Genomic DNA, 19,285 nt, shown 5'->3' with positions numbered 1-19,285 from the left:
TAAGATTTTGAGTTTTTGCAGTGTTGGCTGCTGCTCACCGAGTCAGAGGAAAATAGAAGAAACTGAGCATATAAATAAAGTCTGTTAAGACTTAGATCACTGAGGGGAGAAAAACATAATAACCTTTCCTTAGAGGGTCAATTAGGTGAAGCAGGAGAGAAAATATATGAGCAAATAATTAACTTTTTAAAAGAATCTGGTGTAGTTGAAGTAATTCCTGTCCTGACCTCTGCGCCACGCTCCCGTCCAGCTGGCGGCGCTGTTGTGCCTTCAGTTCGTTTGCTAACCCTCAATAAATATGAATAAGAAGAAGAGGCCGAAGAAGAAGAAGAGTAGCATGATGGGATATGAGAGTCCTCCGGCGGCGCGCTGCCGCCATGTCTCCGAGAGAGAAGCACCTGGTGCTGCTGTCCGTCGGCGCCGTTAGTCTGGCTTTTTATTTCATCCCCACTTTTCTTTACGCCACTTTAATTGTTGTAGTTTGTTTTGTTGTGTGTTATTATCACTACGGAGAACCGCTCCTGGTCAAGTTAGGCCTGAATCCCCGGCCTGGGCTGACGGTCCCGGCGGTGCTGCGGCGCTGGTTGTGGGGCCGGAGGCGGAGCGGCGGCCCGGCGGGCGGCCGCGGCCACCGAGCCGAGAGGGAGCCGGAGGGGCTCCCCGCACACAGACTCTGTCACAGCGGCGTGTTCCGGAGGGAAGCCTCGGCGAGTGAGTCTTTTCTGTTCAGCCCGCGGGACTTCCTCATGGGGAGCTACATCGGGAAGCCCGAGGAGCAGCTGGCCGGCTCCGGGAGGCTCCGGGACGGCAGGAGCCTGGGGGTGAACCTCCGGGAGAGGCTGTCCCGACCCAACCATGCGGTCCTGACCCCCAACAGGAGGCTGTCCTTCACCGGGTAGGTTCACCATGCAGTAGGTGAGCAGGTCCGGGCTCAGGGAGCGAGCTGCCGGCCGGAGGAAGCGGCTCCGCGGCTCGGCGGGCTCAGCTCCGCCCGCGCCGGGTGACCCACATCAGGGTGCACCCGTCAGCATCACGGGGCCCATCAGCTTTCAGCCAGAACGGACTTTAATTCAGACAGAAAACAGCCACTAAAATCATATGAGCCGCCAGCAGCGCCGACACTTCCGCTCCAAACTTTCAAACAGACCTCGGCGGCACTAAACTCCAAACCACATTTACTCTGCGGGACTTTATTTAGAAGAATCACTTTATCTCTAAGATGTTTAAAACCACGTGTGATGCCCCCCTCCCATAGCAATACACATCAAACACACTTCATATGAGCATCATCTTGTCTCAAACTAAAGATGCATCCTGAAGCCTGGTCTGAGAGCTTACAGTCACATGATGCAGCCTCTAAAACTAGAAAACGAAGCTGCACCATCATGATCCTGCTGTGTTATTCAGAAACCCCACATGATCGTTAGTCTCATATCACAATATCAATATAATATCATATTTATAGTTAGGCTTGTCAGTATGATGATGCATTGATGCAGTCAGACAGTTTCTGGATCCTTGTGAGGTTAAGGGCTTGCAGCAGCAAATTAAATAGGATGGAGGAAACACAAAGAGAATATAAATAATTAGAGAGCAGCTGCTGTTGAAGGGATGGTGAAGGGATTTTCTTATTTGGTGTTACTGAGTATTATCGTCATTCCCCAAAATCTAAGAGTTCCTCAAAGTCAGAAACTCGGTTTGAGCTTGATGTGTTTTCTACAGTCGTCCGTTCTAGCAGGGCTGAGTGGGCGTTCAGAGTAATGGTTTTCAAAGTGCCGTCTGGGGACCCCAGGAGCCCTTGAGGAGCCTCCGGGGGGTCCTCTGCAAAACAAAGGACAGTTAGATTTCATTGTTAGGATGCAGAAAATGTGTGAGGGATCATGAGGGAGATAACATTTTCCTCCTCCTGGTGTAATCTCACAATTGCAATCAGCAACAATTAGCGGGAAACATTAGTAGAAAAAAAATGATAAGAAGTTAAAAGAATGTGATCAAAAATACTAGAAAATTTGAGAATTAGGGACAGAATATATTTATTATGAATAAAATTCTATGTTAAAGCTCAGATCATTGATAAGGTTATTATTGTGATCTGTTCACTAGAAGAAGCAGGTCTCATATCTGATGTACTCTTCAAAATAAAAGTATGTTGTCCTTGTGAGGTAACGAGTTGTCGCAGCAAATAAAAGAGGATAAATTAGAGAGCAAACGGGGTTCTCTAAGCACACACAGCTGAGAATCTGAACATATTTTATCATACAAACAGAACATTTAGGGTTCTGTTGGCTGCAGGTAGGACAAGGTGTGCTGGTTTTGGTGTGTGTGTGTGTGTGTGTCACCAGTTTGTACCTGTTGTTCCCAGGGAGCCTCTGGGCGCGGTGAGCCGGTTCACCATCACCCCGCGGCGTCATTACCCCCTGCAGCAGCCCGGCGCCTCCTCCGTGGGCGTCCTGCCCCCCACCCAGTGGGACGGTTTCAGGAAGAAGAACGTCCTCACCCCTCGCAACTCCCCGGCCGCCGCCAGCCCCGTCACCATCAAGATCGCCAGGCTGGACCACAGCTCCCCCAGGTCTCCACTGTAAGTCACACTAATCCTTTTCCCCCCCTGCATGGTGCAGATGGCATTCTGCCCAAATTCATAAAATTGTTTGGGGATTTATTGGCATTCCTTCCCTGTAGTCAGGCAGTTCAAACGTTTGAAGGCTGCTGGTAAGCGATCAGTGACGGCTTTCATAACTTTATTGGAGGGAAACTGCAGTTACATTTACATCAAAACACAAAAAAGAAACCAAAATATGTTTTCATTTTATTAGAGTCCCTCCAGATATTAAAATCTGTTGTTTTATTTAAAAGATAGACATCTAAAAAATATATAGTTTTAAATGATAAAATTAGGCCTTATGTTGTTTATGATAAAGTGCAGGCAGTTTTGGAGTTAGAGAGTCCTCAGACGACCTTTCACTTGTCAACATAAAGGTTCAGTCTGCTCACTGCTTTAGAGTCAATAAACTTTACACTTCTCACATCCTGTTAAACAAAACTGAGAGAAATTTGAGGTCTTATTTTTCAAAACAAGATTTATGTTTAAAACCTCATGTATTTTGACAATTAATCACATTTTTTTCTGTTTGTTTGTGTAGTTTGGACCATCTGGGTTATCGTCCGGGCCCCAAGGCCCCTGCAGACCCCTGCTCCAGAGAAACTGTCCTCAGTGTGCTCAAAGAGAGCCGCAAGAGAGAGGTGGGCGAGGACGAGGGAAGCTTCACAGCTGAGCAGAAGAGCAAAAGAAGGTACAAAGTTAAAATGGTATCTGGTGGGTGTGTGTGTGTGTGTGTGTGTGTGTGTGTGTCTTCAAGAAGAAACAACCTGAAGTGAAGTCTCACCAGCTTTGCTAAACGCATTGCAGAACGATTTGAATTGTAGAGAACTTTGAAATGATCAGCGTTGCGTCCCGTACTGGATGTCGAGGCATGAAAAAACACAATTCTGTGACATTTTGTCTCATTCGTTTGATCTGTTTTCCTCAAACTGGCGACTGCACTCGTCATTTCCACATCCAAACGCCGAATCCAGTTCTGGATGTGAAATAGGTGAAATAGATAGATAGATAGATAGATAGATAGATACTTTATTCATCCCGCAGGAAATTCACAGTTTTTCAGCAGTATCCACAGATTACAGATTAAATAGATAAAAAAAGATAAAAAAAAAAAAAAAAGAATAAGATCTAAGTACAACCCAGTGTGCAAAAAGCAATGTGCAAAAAAAAAAAAAAAAACAGAAAAACCGTGTGCATGGGTGTATAAAATGTGCATAGAGGTAGGTCAATGTGCAAATTTAGAAGAAATATACAGTATACACAAATAGCATCTTAAGGGCTAGATCCTGTCAGTTGAACGAGTGTGTGTGTGTGTGTGTGTGTGTGTGTGTGTGTGTGTGTGTGTGTGTGTGTGTGTGTGTGTTGAGTGACGTAAATAGGTTTTCAGTGGAGTGAGTCCCCGGGAGCCTCAGGTGCTCATTTGAGTGGGTCCACTTTTTCCCTGACAAACTGCAGTGTTGCACATTTGATTTTAGATATCGTTAAAATGATGGTTATAATCATGCATGTGCTCAAAATGCATCTGAAAATGAAACAAATAAATTCCCAAATGTGAAAACCGTATTGACAGGACAATGTGACATCATCCTGACAAACTGCAAAATTCAAATAAAAACCAAATAGCGTCTGTAGCAGCGACCACACGCAGGTAAACCGTGGATGATCAGTTTGTTTTCATCGACCCAGCATCAACTCATTTTCTTCACGTTTGATTTACTTCAGTCAAACGGTGTGGAGCTGCTCTCACAAACATGAAAGTCTGGAGACTGAAATTAAATCACACAAATGTGTTTGTGGTGCTTTACAAACACATTTGGACACATTTGGACTTATTGTATATTGTTGTATATTATACATAGGTTGTATATTGTATATAGGAGTGTTATATATACTTTCTATTTTATTTTTATTTTATTTTTTATCTGTTTTATTCTTATCTATTTTTTACGTGCACAGTGCTGGAGTTGTTGCAATTGCATTTCACCGCTGCTGTACCCGTACATCATGCATGTGACGAATAAAAATCTTGAATCTTGAATCTACAAGCAGCTCGATGTAATTCAGGTCTGTAGCAGCATCAGCGATGACTCGTACTTCATTCTGTGCAGCGAGCAGCCGCCCTGTACAGCTTCAGTGCATCAGAGGCAGACTGAGATGCAGAAAATATACCTGCACTCGTTTGTTGGTCAGCAATGTTTTTTTTTTTCTTGGCATTTTAAACCTTTTCATCTCGCTGTTTATTCAGGAAACAAGCACACAACCACCCAGACCTACAGAGCATTTTCCAGAAATCAACAGGACCAACTAAAAATGGCTGCTTCACATAAACAGTATTAACTAAGGAAAATATTTTTACTGAGATCGTGAACAACACACAGTGTCAGTGTTGACAGGCTGCAGCCTCCCAGATGCACAGGAGGCTGGAAGGTCACGGTGGAACCTCTGGAGGTTTCTGTTGTTTATTCTATGCCGTGTGTAGCATTATCTGAGAAAACAACAGTGAGTTCACTGCTTCCTGTCAGAGTGTGTGTATTTCCATCACTGTGTGTTTGTAAACCAGCTTGTTTTAATTTCTCCAGGCGCAGCGACAGCGGTGAAAGCGCTCATTCTGCGTTTGAGCCCATTCTGCCCAACGGAGCGCCGTCACAGCTGGTACCCAAGTGAGTGACAAAATCTCTGAAATGGCACCCGTAAGACTCGATTTGTGTCAAATCTTTTTCGAGGTTGAGCAGGTGTTCATTTGAGTCGGCTCTGTGAGCCTTTGTGCCCGTGACGCCGGATCAAAATGTAAGTGGACATGACTTCCTCTCTCCTGCAGGCCGGGAAGCCTGAAGCGCGGCATGAACCCTGTGATGGAGGAGTCCATCGTGAAGAGGTCTCGCACCTCCTCGGTCAGCTCGGGCAGCGCAAGTTACACCCCCAGAGGGACCCTGGGCTCCTGGAGGAACCCCATCCACAGCTCCTACAGCTCCTCGCAAGGCCTGCAGGTAACAGCCTCCCGTGGAGTTAGAGAGCAGCTGCTGAAGGGATGGTGAAGCAGTTAAAACAGGGATTTTCTTACTTAGTGTTCCTGTTGAGTGTTATCATCATTCCCCAAGATCTGAGAGTTCCTCAAAGCCAGAGACTCTGATCAAGTTTGAGGTTGATGCGTTTTCTACAGTCGCCCGTTCTAGCAGGGCTGAGTGGGTAATGGTTTTTAAGGTGATGTCTGAGGAGCTTCTGGGAGGGGGGGTCATCTGCAAAACAAAGAACAGTTAAATTTCATTGTTAGAATGCAGAAAATGTGTGAGGGATCAATGTACTTCAGATTCTCACAGTTTCATGACGATTTTCACACCCGATAATGACAGCTCCCCCACAACCCTAACTAGGGTAACGGCTTGGTAAATGAATGAATGACAATCAATGACACATCATTTTCCATGTTTGCCTTCACAGAAGAAGAAAGCCTCAGCGCCGAGCTCCCCTCTGTCCAGCCCCGGGTCGTCTCGCTCTCAGACGCCAGAGAGAGCCTCCAAAAAGCCCAGGTGAGTCTGCGGTGACTCTCTCCTCCGCTCTGTGCTGCTTTTCATGGCTTCAATCTGATACTGACTGTTTCTCACGTGTGGTTTCATTACAAGAGAGGAGGACAGCCAGTCTCCCAGCTCAGCGTCCTCGGTGAGGTCTGACCAGACGGCTTCTGTCAAAGCAGCCACTTCTTGTAAGTCACATCCACATTGATCTGAACTGCTGGCCTTTTCAGGGAGTAAACAGAAAATGTTCACTAGAAAGCCAGTAGATTCAATGTTTTTTATAAAAATGGCTCAACTCTGATTTAAAGCAGACATCTGGTTACATACAAATGTGTACCAGAACTTAAATGGATTATCTGTGCATCATGTTTGTGTGAATGTGAGGCAACAATTTGAATGGGTTGAATTTTACTTTGATGGTTGTTAATGTAACTGTCCAAGTATAACATGTGGGAAACACTGCAGTGTGATGTGAAAAGTATTTATTTATTCTTTTTGTATCATAGTAGAAATTATACCGGTGTTATCATGAATCATTGGTGCACTGTCGGTTTGAATGAAGTTTCCAACTGAAAATGCGTGGAGGCGATGCCAAAAGAGAGCGTGTGAATTTTGGGGAAGAACATAAGTGCTAGTATGCAACGAGTTCAGTAATGTACTACTCTGATTTCCCCTGATAGTGCTTCAGTGTTGTTCCCTCGTCCCTCCCTCTGTGGGTCAGGGTGGGGTTAATCACGGTGGCTGCTGCAGGCCTGCACTGGAGCATCCTGCCTTTCCATGTGTGGAGGTGGAAGAGGTCGCAATTTGTTTTTGGAAAAGTTCATATCAGTGGACACATCTTGGTTCTGATCGCCTGTCATCGTCACTGCTAGTGAGATTAAGAGATCTTTTTAGTGTGTTGTTGTTGGTGGCGGCGGCGGCAGGGAGCTCGTGTAACATCTGGCCAGGAACTTGGCCAGAATGGAAACTCGCTTTTTGGCTAATTCTAGCGCAGTTACAGGAAAGTTTATTAATCTGACTTGTCCCTGTTTAGTGAAATAAAAGAGGTTTCTTCGGCTTGGTTGTCAGATTCTGCTTGAGTTTGTGTTGGAAAGATGCTGATCGTTCACATAGTTTACAGAGTTAAGCTCTAATTTATTCGATTTTAGAGTGCAGCCCCTCCTTTTGACTTTGCCACCGTCAGTCAAAAGCAGCAACAGGTCCATTTAGCATTGATTTAGAATGAATTTCCTTTTTTTTTTTTTTTTTTTTTTACATATTATCGATTTATCATCATAAATTGATAATATGTAATATGTATGGCCACAGAGGTAATGAGACTGTTAGGGGTGTGCCATTGGTGTGCAAAGCAAAATCTTAGTGTATTATTTAGGATTGGTTGGTCTGTGTATGAAGGCCCGTGTTGAAGGTGAGGCATTCTGCACAGCACAAGAGAAGTCCTTTAGCTGAAACACAAAACAGTCCTCTGTGATTTAAATATGCAGTAGTAAATTTCAGCTGATTTTAACCGTGTTTGGACTAATTCGGCGTCCCTGATGTGTAATCTTGTAATCTGTGATCTTGCAGCCAAACTGACTCCAGCCGCCAAGGTGCCGGTCACCATTTCCTCAGAATCTGCCGGCAGCGGTGGGAAACGAAAACGCAAGATCCCGCTGATGTCCAGCCACCAGGGCGACCACATCTCTCTGGTGAGATCTTTAAGAAATACCTGCAGTTTGTTTTTTTTTTTTTTTTTTTGGACAGGCGTCATGGTGACCCAGATTATTTTACTGTCGCTGTGGTACTTCCTTATTTGCAGCCCCCTCCTCCAGAGCTCGGCTACACCATCACCGTCAAAGACCTGGACCAGGAGAAGAAAGCCGCCTTCAGTAAGATCCAGAAGGTCCTGGAGGAACCTGGTGAGTTCAAACATAAAACAGTTATTTCAATTAAGATTTTCTATTCCTTCATAAATATTAAGACTAAAACTTACATCAAACTACGATCTTGCTCAATGAGGGCAATTTTAGAGTAACAAACCACCGCCGTCATGGTCTTAAAGATCTGGTTTGAGGACCAAACGTGGTGCAGTCTGAACAGGCCATAGTTTACTGAGGCGCGAGACCCACGAACAAAAATGATTCTCAAATGTTCCCACAGTAGTGATCTTTGCCCCGTGCTGACAATAATAATAATAGTAACAATAATAATAATATTTTTTGACATTTCGCAGTGACATCAGGATAGTTTTTTTTTTGGGGATGGTTTCTGGAACGGTGGTGAAAAAAGTTAGTCTGCACCCCAGCGTAGCACGCACCAAAAAACAACAAAGATGTCCAGCAGTTCTCCCCCTGCACCTCCCAACCTGCAAACTAACAGAAACTTTTGTAAAGAGCAAATAACAAAAGTCACATATAAAGGCACACATTTTCTCTGTAATATTGAAAGTGGTATTGAGAATCGTGGATTTAGTGGAACGAGCACTGACATCATGACATCCCCCAGTCTGAGATGCCTCTGTCATCTCAGCCTCATATGTTGTTGTGACTCTCATCACCAGTGTTGGGACCAATTACTCACAAAACTAATAAGTTACAATTACTAGTTACTTCTGTAAAAAAGTAATTTTGATTACTACTCAATTACTGCTGCAGAAGAGTAATTCAATTACTGGGGAAAGTAATTTTAATGATTACTTTTTTCTTTTCTTAATTCCTCTTATTAATGCACATATTTTTGCGTTGCTGTTGCAGTGTGGACAAATTTCATCTATCATTGTCAGTGTTGGCCACGTTACTTTGAAAAAGTAATACATTATAGTTTAAATTAGTGATGCCAGCTTGTCCAGGTGGGGAATTGAACCCCCGGTCTTCTGAATGGCAGGTGGAGATACTATCCGCTCTGCCTTTGGGGAACACGTATGCTTCTTCTAATTTGTGCTCAGTCATTCTCCATGCATGTTGATCAGTTACGAAAAACTGCAAAGTCCGACCGGTTTGAAAATCGACACACCGCTTTTTCTCCACAAGACGCACATTTTTTTGAATAGGATAATAAAATAATAATAATTAGTAGTAGTAAGTAACGGCGCATTTTAGTAATTTCTTTGATTACTCGTTACTGATAAAAGTAATGCCGTTAGTAACGCCGTTTCTTTGTAACGCCATTACTCCCAACACTGCTCATAACACCATCATGTCAACCTAACATTAGAAAAATGGACATAATTGCCTTTGTTCTAACTATAGCAGAACTGGACTCGACTTTTTGATCCTAATCCCGACCCTCTGCTTTGTCCTGGTGCAGCTCCGGAGCCGGAGAAACCCAGCTCCGCTCCGGTTCCCACCACTGCCCAGCTGGCCTCCACCCTCAGCTCCACCACCACCCTGAGCAGCCTGCTGGCCGCTCCTCTGCCAACGACCTCCAGTCCTGCCATCCCAGTCATCAATGTGGATTCCAGTCCAGCCACCAGTGTCAACGCACCACCACCACCATCATCATCATCATCATCATCATCATCATCAGTTTCCAACCCACTCCTAGAGGCTCTGAAAATGAAGAGCAGTGATCCAGCTAGTTCTACATCAGCGGGCACCACCGCAGGTACTGTAGCATGAGTGAGTCCCCAGGAAGGGATGTTGAATGAATGAATGAATGAATAAATGAATGAATTTGACATTTTGAAAAAAAATTCAGTCATCTTCACAGCGTAGCAGCTGCATAAGGCAGTTTCATTTGCATTCCAATAGCTCATGTGCTGCGGTGGAATTAAAGTCAGGCCCTTCTTTTCTCTCTTTTCAAATGAAAACGTATGAAGGAACTATGGGAAGATGATGGAAAACAGGTCCAGTATTTTGGTTGTGCATTGCTGACTCTTAATATTTTTTGTTTACTGCATGAGAAATGCTGAGTAAACTAAACCAAACCTGCCAAACATCAGCATGCTGACCGCCGGCCAAAAAATGAATCAAATTTTGTTTAGTTGTAAGAGGCACAGACGTGGCAGTGAATAGGCTGAAGGTAAAACCAAGCAGTAGAAGCATATTTCTCTCTGAATATGTTGATCTCCCTAAGTTAGCGCAAGCCTCAGTGATCTTAAACTCGGGGTCATGTTACGATTGGCTCAGTGCGGTGTATCTAGAACACCCCACATCCAATATGATGTGTAATAATCACCCACATGTTGATTTGTCTCTAACATTTTGGTTTTCCCTCCATAATTCATCTAGTTATGTCTGCAGTGTCGGCTGTGACCACGTTGAAAGAGCCAAGTAGTTCAACACTGAAGCCTTCTCCTACCTTGGACGCCCCACAGCTCCCTCCAGCCTCCCAGTCTCAGCCCAGCTCTACTGGTGCAGACCAGCCCTCTGCCTTCACTCAAGTCCTGGGCCAGGCCGCCAAGACGGAGAGCGGCAGCACCGCCGTGGCAGGAGCCGGTCTGTTTGGACTGGCTGGCCACCTCAGCACACCCTCTGTTTCCTCAGCTGGCAGCACAGAAGCTGCAGCACTTCCCCAAAGCACCAGCGCAGAGTTAGCTAGTAGCACCAACTCGCTGCCAGTATCTGGCTTCAAGCCTATCTTTGTGGCCACCACCTCCACCTCCTCATCCACAGCAGGACAGGAGAACAAACCTGCTGTCCCGACCTTTAAGCCCATCTTTGGAAGCACCACAGCAAGCTCCAGTTTTGGGCAACCTCCGTCTGTCACAGCCTCCAGTTCAGCCCCTAAAACTACTTCTACTAGTACATCTTCAATATTTGGTGGATTGATGAGCAGCAGCACGGCCGCCCCGTCACTTTTCACTGGCTTGACCAACATCTCTGCTACAACAACAACATCTGCCAGCGCTACCACCACCAGAGACCCTGCAGCTCAGCCTGCTGGCAAAAGCCTGTTTGGAAACTGGCCCGCCCCATCCACAACAAGCACAAGCTCCACTTCAGCGCCTGCCCCCACCACAGGGAGCACCTTTCAGTTTGGAGCCTCCTCTTTCGCCATTGCAACTTCAGCTGCCCCCGCTGCTGCCCCCACTGCTGCCCCAACCACCTCCAGTAATGGTACTTTCACATTTGGTACCACCGCAAACACACAGGCAGCCCCGCCAGTCACCACCCAGAACGTCTTCACCTTCGGCCAGGGGACCCCCGGTCAGAACCCGACCACCTTTGGTGGCTTTGCCCTGGCCAATACGACCGCCGCCGCCACCACCACCACCACCCCATCAACCACGCAATCCACGTTCCCCTTCGGAAAGTCAGCTTTTGAAGCGTCAACCGCCCCGTCGGCCTTCAACTCCACAGCAGCCCCGCCGAAACCTTTCACCTTTGGATCCAGCGCACCGGCACCCGCCTCATCTCCCTTCACGTTTGGGGCGGCGGCGGCTACCACCACAGCATCCAGTTTTGGGACCCCAAGTAAACCAGCATTTGGTGGCAGCTCTACTGGTTTTGGTTTTGGCACCACCACGGCGCCCTCAGCTGCCCCGAGCTTCGGTGCCACATCCCAGACTCAGAGCGCCTCCACCGCCACCTTCACGTTTGGCAGCCCTGCGCCTCAGCAGCCCCCCTCTGGCCCTGCTCAACCAGCTGCTGGCGGATTCACCTTTAATGCTGCCATTCCAGGGAACCAGTTTGGAACGCCAGTTGCCAATAACCCTGTGTCTCAGATAGCGAGCTTCAACTTCGGGGCTGCTGCTGCTGACAGGCCAGCTTTCGGTGAGGAGGAAGTCGCACGTGCTCTTGTTTGCTTGTTGAAATGTTAAACCCTTCCACGACAGGCCGCTAGACTGAGATTTTCTTAACGAATAACACTAATCCTTGTATGAAAAGTAACTAGAAGTCCACTTTGCAATTTAGCACCACACTTTTTAAAATAAGTTCACTTTATTCATTTAGGTCAAAGATAGTAGTTGTACTTAAACTGCTCAAAGATGCCATAACCAGCTGGTTTTTCATCAAATTATTTTTTTAGATTCAGAAAAGATCAAAAGATCTTAATATGTAAAGTTTTCGTTCTTGCCTTTTGGTGAAGTTACTTGAACAGGTGATGGTGTAGGTTTGAGGCTGGTTCAGCTTTCTTACTCAGCAGCTCAACAAAATCTTTGGATTTAGTGGAATTTTGTCTTTAGAACAGCCGTCCTTCACCACCTCCAGAAATATCACATTTCTAACATGGAAAAGCCTCCACTGTGGTTGTATCACCACTAGTTGACAAATTAGATTCCAAAATTCCTGCTTCAAATCCATAGTGCGTAGTTTTTGTATCGAGCGAGCTTTACCTGCAAGACTTCATGGAAAACTCGTTCAAAAAACACCATCCATCTCTGATTCAGTGGAGAAAAACTGGGTCCATCATTTTACTGTTTTACAACAGCAAAACACATGTAAACGATCAGTTTAAGCAGCTTACATTTGTTCTCCTGTATAACTATAATAAGTAGAAGAACTACTGAATGGACTTCCATTTCACTTATCATTTAAATCTTTCCACGGGATGATAGCGTTGGATGGCTGCATCATTTTTTCTTTCTGGGTTAGGCTGATATTTTGATGTCATATGAAGCTGGACACTTGGGCTACATATTCAGTATTTACCAAGACTTTTCTCTGTTCTGTAATGTTTTCGAGTCATCGTTTAGTCTAACTGTGTGTGTTGCTGTGTCTTCAGGGACGTCTACCCCCACCTTTGGCCAAAGTACTGCTGCTGCTCCACTTCCCTTTGGAAGCCCTGGGACTCCCGCCCAAAGCTTCAACAGCGGCGTACCCACTCCATTCGGTGAGTCATCGGCTGTGAACGAACACACAAACACACACAGGCAGGGCTCTCGAAAACATCTAGAAAAGAGATCAGACATGATAAGACATTGCTCAGCGTTGATTGGCCAACCAGCCATGGAGTGTGTATGAGTCAGAGTTGGTGTCAGTCACTGCTGTAGCTGAAGGTCTGCAGCTTCACCACGTTTTCAGATCAGAGACAAAATAATCCAAGTTAATCCAACAGGAGCCTCATGAGAGTGAAATGTGTCCCTCATTTGCCAAAAACCTTTTTTTTTTTTTTTTTTTCACCCTAACTTTAAGTCTTTTTGCAAGTTGATCTCCTGTGAACCTGGAAGCTCAACGGACAGTTTGTTCACCCTCGTGGTCAGAAATCATTTAGTGCAGCTTTAAGCAGTGTGTGCAGTATTGCCTAAAATATAACTTACAGAATACATCAATCATGAATTAAGATAAGATAAGATATTTCACGCATTACAGCAGCAAAGTGGATAGCAAGATATGAAGTAGAATTTACATTATAAACAGTATAAACAGATAATAAATAGCAAAAAGCAATATAAACATTCTAAAAAGGAATATAGAAAAAACAAAATAGAAATATGGACAATTTAAACAACAGAATTAATATTTTGAATGGATTTAGAATTTGAATGGCTTTACTTTTTCATTTGACACAGTGTTTTTTTTTTTTTTTTTTTTTTGTAACCAGGGTCTGCAGCAACTCCCTCCTTCTCCATCGGGGCTGGATCCAAGCCGTCGGGGGCCCGCCAGAGGCTGCAGGCCCGGAGGCAACACACCCGGAAGAAATAACCTGCTGCTGATGTGCAGCACAGCCTCCTGATCATGTAGTGTCGCCGTGGTGGCTGCTATGGCGAATCTTGCTAGCGTAGTTCAGACCCCGACCAGGCCCACCGTTGAGCTCGCCAGAGGAGTTAGCCGACGCCCACGAGCTAATTGAATTCTCGCTTTCTGGCCGACACGACCCGCCCGCTGAGGGACCGGAGGGGCAAGACGACGGATACTTGAGAGGCGAGAAACTGAGCAAAAACGCATATTCAAGCAATTTTTGTTTTTTCCCTTTACGATCAAAAAGTCGAGTCACACAGACGATGGAGGCCCCGACCGCGGCTGAGGCTTTTTGTTTTTAAATGATGCATTCACCGGGAGTCTGTATGGTACCAGATGTTTCAGGTCTGAGCAGACCTCTAGAGTTTAATGCACAACGTATTCAGATAGGGCCACATCCTCAAGCTCCACAACACTGTAGTGGAAATGTACAGTTGTTTTGAGTCTGCTTTTTTTTTTTTTTAACGTCCGTTTTTTTCCCCCGCGTTGTATAAGGATTGGTTTTTTTGACCCCTGTAAATGAATGATGTGTGTCTGCACTTAAAGGACAAAATAGTAAATGTGTTTAAGTGCTTTCTATAGCTAGAGCAGGCCTGTGTATACTTGTTTCATATGCTTTGACGTTACAAGCATTCCCAGAGTCCTTCAGCGAGTGGTCTTGTTTCGAATGCGATACTGTGATGATTGCCAACGTTGATGTATGTAAAAGGTCAGTAAACTATTAGAATGATTCCTCGAAACCTTTGCTGACAAACCAAAGTCAATTTTTAGACTTCAAACCTGTGAAATAATGCCCTGCAGCCCATCTTCAAATCCTGGCATGTGTCTTTGTACCAGACTACCTCTCTCTGCTCCAGAGCACCAACATCCATATGACTCCGTGGAAAATTCTCTAATCTGACCTGATTTACATAAATGCAAAGTGACTTTCCTGTCAATGTGTTCCTTAAAGTAGTTCCGATAGAGGTGTACATAAAGAAATGTAGATGTACATAAAGAAATGTTTCTTAAGAATCTGGACGGCAATGCATTGTGTTTTTTCCCCTCCTGGTTCTGTAAGTTATTCACGTTCATATCACTGGATTTAGAGAAGATGTTAGCCGCCAGCTTGGGAAAGCCTGTTCACCTTTGCCTCTTGGTGGTAATGACGAGTTGGACATGAAATTTGTTGCAGGCTCTGATGCTTACCACTTGCAGGTGTGCATTTTCGGACATGTGCAGACCTCAGCTTCCGTTCTCAGACATCAGACAAAATGACATCGTTCTTCAAACTGAGAGGAAATGTCAGGTTTAAGGTCTTGTACAAGTGGATGTCAGCCCAAACTCCATTGAACAAAATGGTTAACTTCCTTGAAATTGTGGTAAACTTAAAGTTATTGGGAGGCTATATTCAGATTTTGCAAAGAAATATCTTAAAGTTGGGATGTCGCGACATCAAACAAATTTCATATTCTTAATCTGGAGGTGATTACATCTGTGATAATGCGTGACACTGCAGGTGAGAGATTTCCCATCTTTGTCTATGCTGAGAGAACCTGCTTGCTGCTAATTAAGGGGCCGTCTGAAAGCTACACAGGAACATGAAGGACCGAAAATGAATTGATGCAAATACAAAAGGCAAAACCAAATCGAGTCCTGTGTTTGACACGAGGACATGCTTCTGGCAGTTTGTATGCCGTGACGATGTCATTTTGTACTTTGGCTTTTTGTCTTTGCTTTAATACATTTTTTATTTCCTTGTGTACTTGTGAGACGGTCCCTTAGCCATGAGTAATGGTTTCTCTTGCCCCAGACAACAACAATGTAAGTTCGCTTTTTAAAAACACCAGGCAGGTGAGGCGTCCAGTGATAACGCCTGGTTTAATGTCGTGACATCCCCACTTAATGATACTGAATGTAGACCTGAAGGCTTTTAATCTGAAAAACCGCCCTTTTGTTTAGTCTGAGGTCTGAGGATGTCCTAAAATGTGAAATGCAAACTCGCTGTCCTGACTTGTGGAGGTGCAGTGTTGCAGTCCAAGATGATCAAACAGCTGATCTGTTGTATTCACAGAGCTCCATTCAAATCTATTCAGGAAAAGCAAGCACTGTCTACTACAGTTTACCACAGTACTGCTACATTTATGGATGATTTTAAATTGATAAATAAAAACTATTTTGGATGTAGCCATTCAGTCGAGTGCTTCCAGGATGCAGCAGCAACACGTCTGCTTCCTCTGACGGGACGTGCCCTTACGGAAACAAAATATATTTACCAGTATATTAAATGAAATATATGGCAATGTATTACATTTAATATATGAACAACAATATATAGAAATATATATTTGAAAATACATGGAGTGATATAGGTGGATCATATATTTTGCATATATATATATATTGTAATAGATGTCAATATCTGGAATAATGCATAAGTAATTGTGCATTTCAAATATTGCAATATATTGGACAATATAAAGACTAGTTCCCATATATGGGAATGTATTATCCAATATACCACATGATATTTTCCAATGTACTGCATTATATTTTTGTTTCATAAGGGTGCAGAGAGCAGATAAACAGCACAACAACGTGTTTGAGGAGCTGAAAGCCTTTTCACGTGTTTCCATCTTTTAGATGTGTGGAAAGTGAAAGTGTGCAGTTGATTTTTCATGTGTAGTCAGACGTTTGTGTCTGCAGCCCTTAAGCATCACCAAATTCAGGCTGATGGTTTCAAGCTTACTTCACAAATTTTCTCATTGAACTCTTTAGAAAAATGTATACAGGCAGAAAGCAATCATCTGTAAACGGAGATATTTAACCTACAACAATATGTGAGGCACCTCCAGGGGGCGATGTGAGCACTAAAAGTGGGCTAAAAAAAAAAAAGTCAACAGTGGTCAATGGGGCTTCTCCAGAAAATCAGCTAAATATGTTTTAGTTATTTTTATTTATACTGTGTGTTTTACTGCATTTTACTGTGCCAGACCAGTGGCCAAATTCCAGAGCAATGCAGGCACATTACAGAGGAAAATCTGAAATAAAGATCCAAAGCAGCAGGAGGCCTTGACCGAAGCGACTCAGCCGCAGCGGGACAGGACGGCGAGCAGCCACAAAGCCCCTGAGACGACCAGGACGAGGAGCATCAGGGAGGCTCCAAGACTGAGTGAAACAACCAGAAAAACATGGTAAAAATGTATGAATGACATGCGGCAAACGGCTGTGGAAGGCACCAGAGGAGCAGGACCAGAGTCAGGCCTCACACACACACACACACACACACACACACACACACACACACACACACACACACAAGAGAATGGGTTAGTAACACAGGAAACAACATGGTCGAATAAAAGAGGAAAGTTAGGAAGAGAGAAACTGAGAGGCGACTAAACTAAACTAAACCATGACAGGAAACTGAGCCACCCAACAGAAATTATGTTATTATTCCCACAATTCTGGATTAATCTCACAACTCTAAAGCTCTTTGAATGAATGAATGAATGTTTTATTTCGGTCATTTTCAAGTGGCAGAAATCAAATACACCTATGAATAGACAATATCTTATGCACGGATATTTAAACAAATAATATTTCATTTCCTTTCAGCGGAAAACCAAAACAAATATATAATATATACAAATAAACACTGACCGAAAAGGTAAAGGCTGAAGGCTTAGCTTATTTTGCCTATCCTTCTGGTTGTCTCTTCTGTATTTGTGCTATGTCTACAAAAAAAAGTAATTCAAATCTTGACTTTAAAAACTACAAATACCACAAATACAATAAATACCACAGATACAATAAATACCACAGATACAAGTACTGGCGGCAGAATCTTAACTAGGGCAGCACATCATCTCACTGGCTCTCAGTGTAAAGTTATTTTTAAGATTTAATTTAAAGGGCCATTTAGGTCGACAAGACACACAAAGTGCCTGACACATAAACTTGGGACTTGGCTAACCATTTAAATCGCTGGGGTCAAATTGATTCCAACTGATAAAAGAAATTTTGATAAATTTGAAGGTTACAGGAGAGTTAATTGTAATTTAATATTGAATTAAAAGTGTAGTGAATATTATATAATTATAATAGTAACTAAACATAACCCTAACAAAGATTTATGTCATTTATTTCTGAGTTCTGAGATCCTGTGATGCACAACCACAAACACTCTCCCATCTGTTGTGGCTCTATAGGAAGACTTGAGTACATTCATTATGGATAATATTGATCCTGATTTCACTCCATGACTAGAGAATGTTTTGTTTGGTTTCCATAAAGGTAACAGTAAAAAAAATCAAAGAATATTATATTATTAATCTGAGTATTCTCCGAGCAAAATTTCATATACACAAATCCAAATTTAGTAAGTCTCATTTTTGGTATTTGAACCTGAAACCAACCCTTTAAATTGATTCTCTCCTCCAAAAACAACAAAAAAAAAAATGTTATTAAGACAGTAACTTCATGTGCCTCCTTTAATATATTTATCTAAATCTACGCTTTGTACTTTTATGATGTTTATCCCCTGGCATCAATGGGCCCACTTCTGGTCAGTAGGTCAAAACAGGTTCATGGCATCAGCGCAGTAGCCTACGCATTATCGCCCTCTTGTGGTTAGTGATAGAAATGAATTGTCCACAGACTGAGAGTCAATAATTAGATATAATAATATTTTTATTATATGACAGTGGCGGGCCACATAAAAATGGGTTGAGTATCCCTGGTGTGGTATTCTATTCTGAATTCTACATTGTACATTGGTTAATATCGGTGTACCCCCCTCTCTTGAGAAATTAAGAACTTAACCCCCCATCCCAAAAAACAAACAAAAAAAAAACAAACAAACAAACAAAAAAAAAACAGGTGGAGTCGGATTTTGTAGAATTTATATTAAAGGGATAAACCCCTTGAGATGTCGCATCTCGTTTTCGAGGGGATCCCTAACATAGGTACATCAACTGTACAACAGAAAATACAACATATCAACAGAAATACAGAAAAACACAAAATACAACACAGACCGCTGACCCACACCTCACAATTCATGCAAAATCAAAAGCAAGAACAAGTTGTCTTGAGATGAGCAAATAATAATGTCCTAAAAATATACAAGGAACAACTGGGGCGAAGTGAATTGGGCAAGTGGTTCCAGTCCGATGGGGCTTTAAATTTAAAGGCCCGTAATCCAACTTCTTTAAAGATGCGTGGAACAATGAAAAAATGGTGCTGTGTATGTCTGAATGAATAAGAAGATCTACAGGGAACTAAGCATTGCTTTAGGTACATGGGATAGTTGAAAAAGAAACATTTAAAAACAAATTGCAGCCAATGGTAATGCATTCTGGATTGTAGGGAGAGCCAATTGAGTGATTCATATATAACACAATGATGAGTGCGATATGGACACCTCAGAATGAACCTACACGCCCGTGCCTGTGTGATCTATTTGTACAATAAAGTAAAAGGAAACGTGCATAAATATGGATTAAGGGCGCAAACGCAGTACGCGGAGATGACCGCGAGGTGGCGGTAAGTCTGAGTTCGTGCGCTTCTTCAAAAAGGAACACGAGCAGTCA

At 43.5% G+C, this 19,285-nt stretch overlaps 1 protein-coding gene across 1 annotated transcript; it reads left to right on the top strand.

The window, feature by feature from the left end:
• The first annotated feature begins 341 nt into the window (after positions 1-341).
• Positions 342-15,878, top strand: pom121 (POM121 transmembrane nucleoporin). Its single transcript, XM_030068627.1, has 13 exons — positions 342-895; positions 2,363-2,578; positions 3,141-3,290; positions 5,179-5,259; positions 5,418-5,586; positions 6,038-6,126; positions 6,220-6,299; positions 7,678-7,799; positions 7,910-8,009; positions 9,397-9,693; positions 10,320-11,804; positions 12,757-12,864; positions 13,576-15,878. Exons 1-13 carry the CDS (start codon positions 348-350, stop codon positions 13,674-13,676), a joined length of 3,546 nt encoding a protein of 1,181 aa, XP_029924487.1. The 5' UTR covers positions 342-347; the 3' UTR covers positions 13,677-15,878.
• The last annotated feature ends 3,407 nt before the right edge of the window (positions 15,879-19,285 follow it).

This window comes from Myripristis murdjan, chromosome 14 (genome assembly GCF_902150065.1).
Source record: "Myripristis murdjan chromosome 14, fMyrMur1.1, whole genome shotgun sequence".
Lineage (NCBI taxonomy): Eukaryota > Metazoa > Chordata > Actinopteri > Holocentriformes > Holocentridae > Myripristis > Myripristis murdjan.
This window is presented reverse-complemented; position numbering and strand designations above follow the sequence as displayed.